Below are 7,708 nucleotides of genomic sequence, written 5' to 3'. Positions count from 1 at the left end.
CTTTGTTCTCTAAAGGCAGTTGAGCTCTTCCTCACCGATTTCTTTAGCGTGGTTTTCTTCTCCTCTCCCTGGTTCTTGTGCTGACCACATACTAGTGGTGTTTAATGCCCTGACCACTGTGCTAGCTCCACCCATTCTGGCAGCTTTCCCAGGGAAAACTCTCTGTACCTAAAAGGACCCTGAAATTTGTATAAGTTTTAGATCCCATATATATTCTCGTAAGAAATCTTAAAGGAAAAATTTCAGGCAAAATACCTGTGTTTTGTGGGCTGATAACCTTAAAAATGAGTTCTTTTACTAGACAGTTGGGAGAGCTGATTGCATTTAATTGTGATGGAATCAGGAATGATGGAGTTAGGGTGGGGCTGATTTGAGTAGAATCTGGAAGAGATACATGGGTACTGACCATCAGTTCAAGTTTCATTTGGAAATGTTTTCTTGAGAGAGTACCTGTTTTCTTGGAAGGAAAATTGTCTCTACTTTTATCCAAAGCAAGAGGATCAGAGGAGAGTTCACTGAGAAGGTGATGTTTGGGCTGAGGCTTGAGAGTTGCCTGGGTGCAAGGACCAGCAGACAAGAGTATATCGGCCTTTTTTGAGACACAGCTAGGAATGTGTTTGGAAGGAGAGAGCAAGGAGCCGGGTAGAAAGGGGTGAGGTCAAGAGGTGATGGTGGGCCAGATCACTTAGGGACTTTTAGGACATTCGAATGATTCTAAGTGGGGTGGAATAGGTGTGCCTGAAGTTTTAGGACAGGGAAAAGTGAAAGAGAATATTTGAACGGTGTAAATTAGGGGAGCTTAAGAGGATTAGGAAACAGTATTAAGGGAGCACTTGTAATTGGGTTAATAAGATAGTTTGCTTTGTTTTTTTTTCTTCTTTATTTGTACACATATATTTTCTGTCCTAAAATTATGACTATTACATATGCTCCATACAGTTCAAGTTGAACATGGAGTATACAAAGTGAAATTTATTTTCGGCCTTGTTTTTAATGTTTTTTTTTTACACACACACACTGTATTTTATTTTTGCAAGAGATAAATAAACTGACACCAAGCATTGTAAATGGATGACCACAACAAAAGCAACAATGACTGCAATTACCAAACACAAAACACACTCATACTCTGTCATAATATTGACATTCAGTCCAGTAATCCTCCGCTGTAACAGCTCTGTTACTTTGCAGTGAAAATTGACTTGTATATTTTTTGCCTCTGAGTTCTTGTGGGATATATTTTTTTAATTGAAACAGAAAGACACAAAAATTATAATCATCCCCATAAGTTCACTCATTCCCATGTAATTAATTTTTTTTCTTCTTGTTGTTTTGTAAAGCACTTTTATGAATTCATCAGTTTGCCATTAGAGTTCTGAAAATGCTTATTCGTTCAGTTCCGCAGTATAGTTAGTTACCAGAAACCTGTACTTGTCAGAGTGTTTTCATGAATTCCTTGAACATGAAACCCTTTTATAGGAACATTTTTGCAAAAGCATCAGAGTACACACAGTACTCTCTGTAAATGACAAAAGACTTAAAAAAGACCATGGTTAAAGATTTGATGAAAGTTCATAATAATGCAATTGACAAGGAAATTTAGTTATTTCTGAGATATACATTTTAAAGTAATAACTAGAATTATGGCTTATAACATTATACCAGAACATATAAGATTTTTAGAAATTTCATGTAATGTCTGAAACATGTATATTAATGTATTTCCATACAAATAACCACAAAACGTTTAGTATTAGTTGTTTTTTTGTTTGTTTGTTTATACTGCAGGTTCTTATTAGTCATCAGTTTTATACATATCAATGTATACATGTCAATCCCAATCGCCCAATTCAGCACACCACCATCCCCACCCCACTGCAATTTTCCCCGCTTGGTGTCCATACATTTGTTCTCTACATCTGTGTCTCAACTTCTGCCCTGCAAACCAGTTAATGTGTACCATTTTTCTAGGTTCCACATACATGCATTAATATATGATATTTGTTTTTCTCTTTCAACTAACTTCACTCTGTATGACAGTCTCTAGATCCACCCACGTCTCAACAAATGACTCAATTTCATTCTTTTTTATGGCTGAGTAATATTCCATTGTATATATGTACCACTACTTCTTTATCCATTCATCTGTCAATGGGCATTTCGGTTGCTTCCATGACCTGGTTATTGTAAATAGTGTTGCAATAAACATTGTGGTGCATGGGTCTTTTGGAATTATGGATTTCTCTGGGTATATGCTCAGTCGTGGGATTGCGGGATCATATAGTAATTCTATTTTTACTTTTTTAAGGAACCTCCATACTGTTCTCCATAGTGGCTCTATTAACTTACATTCCCACCAATAGTGCAAGAGTGTTCCCATTTCTCCACACCCTCTCTAGCATTTGTTGTTTGTAGATTTTCTGATGATGCCCATTCTAACTGGTGTGGGGTGATACCTCATTGTTGTTTTGATTTGCATTTCTCTAATAATTAGTGATGTTGAGCAGCTTTTCATTTTGATGCATCTCTTTTTCCTAACTTTAATGAGAATGGTACTTCTGTTTCACTGTTAAGAAGGATCCTTGGTATTTTTTACCTTGAAATTCTTTATCTTACAAAACAAGTTTCTCTTGATGCTTTGCAAGTAAGAATTGTAAAATCATGAATGGATTTTGCATTTCATCAAATGCTTTTTTGGTACCTATAAGATGATGATATTTTTCATTTACTTTCTTAATATTCTGAATTATATCATTAAATTTTCCAATGTTGAATCATCCTTCCATTCTATTTGGTCATGATATATTATTCTTTTATTATATTGCTGTATTTCGTTGGAAAACATTCCATTTTATGCCTTCATGTATGCTTATAAACAAAGATGGCCTGTAGCTTTATTTTTTATTGTCCTTTTTTCCTTTTGCTATCAGAGATCTGAATAGCCTCATCTGAGTAGCTTTCCAACTTTTTGTATACTCTGTAACAATTTGCACAATAAGAATTAACTGTTTTTGAAAGTTTTCTAGATTCACATATAAAATGATGTGTCTCCTGGACTTTCAGGGTCATACTTTGAACCAGCTTCTTATCCTGGGTTTTTTGGGGTTTTTTGTTTTTTGGTTTTTTTTGGTTTTTGCATTATGCGGGCCTCTCACTGTTGTGCATTCTCCCGTTGCGGATCACAGGCTCCGGACGTGCAGGCTCAGCAGCAATGGCTCACGGGCCTAGCTGCTCCGCAGCATGTGGGATCTTCCCGGACCGGGGCATGAACCCGTGTCCCCTGCATCGGCAGACGGACTCTCAACCACTGCACCACCAGGGAAGCCCTATCCTGGGGTATTATTCAAGCTTTCTGGTGTTTCTTGGATCCATTTTGGATATGTTTCCTCTCCAGAAAATTATTCTTTTCTCTCATCTTTAGAAAATTTTGCTGTCAAGTTTCTCCTAAGATTCTCTCTTGAGATTTTAAAAATTCTTTTGTGCACTACTTCATTCCTAGTGGTTAATTTCCCCTTCTTTCTTAGGCTCAGTTATGCCCATGGTTTATTGCTATCATTAATTTCTTCCAAGAATATTTTTGGTCATCAGTGTTTGGTTCTGTATGTGTTTTCTTTCATTAACTTTGTCTTTATTCTTTGTTACTTTCTTACTCCTACCTCTTCTTTCTCTTCTTCTATTTTGTAGCTTCTTCAATTGAATGTTTAGTTCATATATTTTCAATCACCCTTCCTTTCCCTTTTGGTACAATGAAAGATATCTGTCTCCTTTTATGCTTTTAACCCTGAACTATATTTTAAAATTTATTTAAATAATTTAGATAAATTAAAAAAAATATTTCACAGAAATTTGTAAAAATCATCATAATTTGATGAATTATGACAATGATCCATTCTGATGGCTGTGTAACCAGCACCTGGCTTCAGGATGGAATATTCACATTATTCTGGAGACTTCCCATACCCCCACTCACAGCCTCTCTCATTCACACAGTTAACCACTACCCTGACTTCTAACATAGATTACGTTGCCTCCTTTTTCTCTTTATATACGTGGAAGCATCGAATAGGTATTCTTTTGAGTCTGGATAATTTTGCACAGTATTCTGTTTATAGAATTCTTCTTATACTTTCATGTAGTTCTCGTTTATCTTCATTGCTGTATTGTATTCCATTGTATGAATATACTACAATGTACTTAACCATTCTAATGTTGACAGGCATTTGAGTTGTTTCCAGTGTTTGGCTACAGAAATAATGTTGTTCTGAACATTCTTGGACTTGACTTTCATTGCACAGACATACACATAACCTAGGCATGAATCATAGCACATGGGTAAGTTCAATTTTAGTGGATACTGTCCAAATAGTTTTTCAACGTGAATGTAATGATTTCCATTCTACTTACTAGAGCACAGGAATTTCCACTGTTCACAACAACACCATTTCTTGTATTGTCAGTCTTATGAAATTTTAGCCTTTATTTGAATATGCAATTATAGTCCATGGTGGTGTTTTATTTGTAGTTCCCTAGTAACTATTTGCAAACATTAGTTTTCAACCTGTCTCTATTGTATTTTTTTTTTTAGGTTTTGTTTTCAATACTGCCCTGACGACACTACATTTGGGATACCCAGCCAGGGCTAGGTGATTCACTAGACCTCAAGAGGACAGAGTCAAGAGTCAACCGAGGACATCACAGACTTGCAGGCTCAGCCAGCATCAGTCCTGAGCAAGGCTTCTGCCCAGCGTGGAGTCCCCTGCAGAATCAGCAAGCCTAAGAAATATTATCAACTCATTGCATTAAAGTCTACTGGGGGTTCCTGCTGATATACTCCAACCCATTTTTGAAAAAGTAGTGTTTTCCAGCATCCTCACCTATCCAGAACATAAATAAAAACTTGGGAGTTTCTTGCTTATTAATGAAAGCTATGAAGTCTAAGTCCAACTGGGACCAGAACCCAAGTTGTAGCATAATGGTATTTCATCCAACCAAAGAAGAGTTTAATGATTTCGAGAAATACATTGCTTATATGGAATCCCAAGGTGCACACCGAGCAGGCCTGGCTAAGATAATTCCACCCAAGGACTGGAAAGCCAGAGAGACCTATGATGATATCAATGACATCTTAATAGCCTCTCCCCTCCAGCAGGTGGCTTCTGGGAGGGCAGGTGTGTTTACTCAGCACCACAAACAGAAGAAAGCCATGACCGTGAGTGAGTATCGCCACTTAACAAACAGTGAAAGACACCAGACTCCATTTTACTCTGATTTTGAGGATCTGGAGCGAAAATATTGGAAAACACGCCCCTATGATTCACCAGTATATGGTGTGGACGTCTGTGGCTCCTTATTCAATAAAAACACGAAGCAGTGGAACCTTGGACACCTGGGAACCATTCAGGACCTGCTGGAACAGGAGTGCGGAGTGGTCATCGAAGGTGTCAACACCCCCTACCTGTACTACGGCATGTGGAAGACCGCCTTCGCCTGGCACACGGAGGACATGGACCTTTACAGCATCAACTACCTGCACTTCGGGGAGCCCAAGACTTGGTACGCGGTGCCCCTGGAGCACGGCCGGCGCCTGGAACCCCTGGCCAGGGAGCTTTTCCCGGGCAGCTCGCCGGGCTGTGAGGTCTTACTGCGGCACAAGGTGGCTCTTATGTCGCCCACGGTCCTCAAGGACAACGGCATCCCCTTCGGTCGGGTCACTCAGGAGGCTGGAGAGTTCATAGTGACGTTTCCCTATGGCTACCACTCTGGCTTCAACCATGGCTTCAACTGTGCAGAAGCCATCCATTTCGCCACCCCGCGCTGGATCGATTATGGCAAAGTGGCCTCGCAGTGCAGCTGCGGGGAGGCCTGGGTCGCCTTCTCCATGGACCCCTTCGTGCGCATCCTGCAACTGGACCGCTATGAGCTGTGGAAACGCGGGCAGGACCGGACTGTGCTGAAGCACACGCAGTTCCTGGAGCCCAGCAGCCAGGGCCCGAACGCCTGGAGGGAGGTCCACGCGGCCTGGGGAGCCTTTCTGGGCCCGAGGCACCACCAGCCCCGCTGCGCTCTGCGCCCCTGTGAGCCTGTAGCCGCGGACGGTGGGACCCGCCACCGAGTCCCTGTGCATGCTGTGTCCTGGCTCCCCTAGCCGGCCCGGGGCTCTTGCTCGGCAGCCCAGTTCGAGGCTGCGGCCACCTGCACATCCGGGGAGCCCGGCCAGACCCAGCTGCTGACCCCAGGTCCATCTGCCCCGGATCGCCACCCAGCTGGAAGATGTGGCCCTCGTCGTCATCCTTGCGAACAGGGGACTCAGGAGCCAACTGCTCCCCCCAGGGCGAAGAGGAGGCTTTCCTTAGACATAGCTCAGGACCCAGAGGCTCAGCCCCTGCCTGTGGAGGCACCCTCGCCAGACAACGCTGACCCGCTCAGCCCTGGTCTCCAGCATCCCGCCAAGGCTTCTGGCTGTGGTTGTGGCCCTGTTCCCTAAGCCCAGGGGAGCCTTTCTACCCCACTGCTCTTGTGTGGGGATCCTTTGAGACTGGTCGCATTTACATTTCAGAGCTTTGGCTATTTGCAGGTCACTAGTCTGGCATGAGTGTCCGTCCTGTGCTGCCGCTGGACCTGCTGGGTCCGTGTTGTTTACCAAATTCTCCAAAGTTTGTTCTTCCTTCTAGACCCTGGAATCTTTGGACACTGCTAACTCCTGTGTCACAAACTCAGGTTTCATGCACTGGACACTCTAGTGTCTCTGGGAACTAGGTCCTGCTGAGGTCGCCAGAGCCCAATCTACCTCAGACCCCCGTCTTGTGGGCCAGCTCTGGATGCTGCTGAACTTCTAAAGCATCCTGGGCTTTGATTAGCCTCCAGTCTCTCTCCTTTTCCTCTTCCCCCTTCCCTTCCCACTTTTCTTGCCAAACTAGGCCCTTTTGACCAATTAGGTCAGTAGAGACTCAGATAATATTTGATAATCATTCTGAGTCTTTGATGTATTGAGAATGTGTTCTCTGCCAGTATGGCAGAATGTTATAATGTTAAAATTCAATGTTAAAATTTGACTTTACTAAATATATTGAAGGTAACCAGAATGTTAAAATCTGACTTTATTTTTTGTGTTGTTCATTCAGTCAACTGAGAGGTGGTCGTTTTTTCTGCACTTTTCTTAATAATTATATCAACACATTTCAAGCAAAACTTATTTTTCTGAGCTTGTTGCCTTGTGTGATGTTGGTAAGTGAGTTTGGGGTTGAATGTTGGGTTCTAGCTGGCTGGCTGGGTTGGGGGATTTGGTTTGCAGCCCTGTCTGAGGGATGATATGGTGGAAATCACCTGGCACTTGGCTGATCCAAGTTGCTAGGAGAGATGAGCAAACATAGGGCAAATAGTGCCAGCATGTGAAAATCTCCTCTCCAGGTCTCCACTGCCTTCTCAATGCTGTATGTATATTTCACATGGTTAAGGCATTGATACATCCCAATCATCAAATCCATAAATAAATGAACAAGACAATTTCAAGGGGGCATATGTTCTGTGAAGAGATTAAAGGGGATGGGGTGATAGTGCAGAATGGGCAGTGTGCTTCCGGTGGTCAGGGAATACTTCATAGAGCAGGAGACCTTTCTGAGTCCCAAATGACAAGAAGGAAGGTCCAGAGCTGATTTCCACTTGGATGAAACAACAAGTGTAACAGCCCTAACATAGAGCTTGGTGTTTT

At 42.1% G+C, this 7,708-nt stretch overlaps 1 protein-coding gene across 1 annotated transcript; it reads left to right on the top strand.

The window, feature by feature from the left end:
* Positions 1–4,918: 4,918 nt before the first annotated feature.
* LOC307055286 (lysine-specific demethylase 4D-like) lies at positions 4,919–6,484 on the top strand (the record flags this gene model as incomplete). The annotated part of the gene is given in 2 exon segments (XM_079707400.1): positions 4,919–6,142; positions 6,146–6,484. Coding segments are annotated over 2 exon segments (1,563 nt in total).
* Positions 6,485–7,708: the final 1,224 nt, after the last annotated feature.

This window comes from Hyperoodon ampullatus (genome assembly GCF_949752795.1).
Source record: "Hyperoodon ampullatus genome assembly, chromosome: 7".
In the NCBI taxonomy this organism is placed as follows: domain Eukaryota; kingdom Metazoa; phylum Chordata; class Mammalia; order Artiodactyla; family Ziphiidae; genus Hyperoodon; species Hyperoodon ampullatus.
The sequence above is the reverse complement of the archived record's forward strand: the minus strand, read 5'-3'. Positions and strand labels throughout refer to the sequence as shown.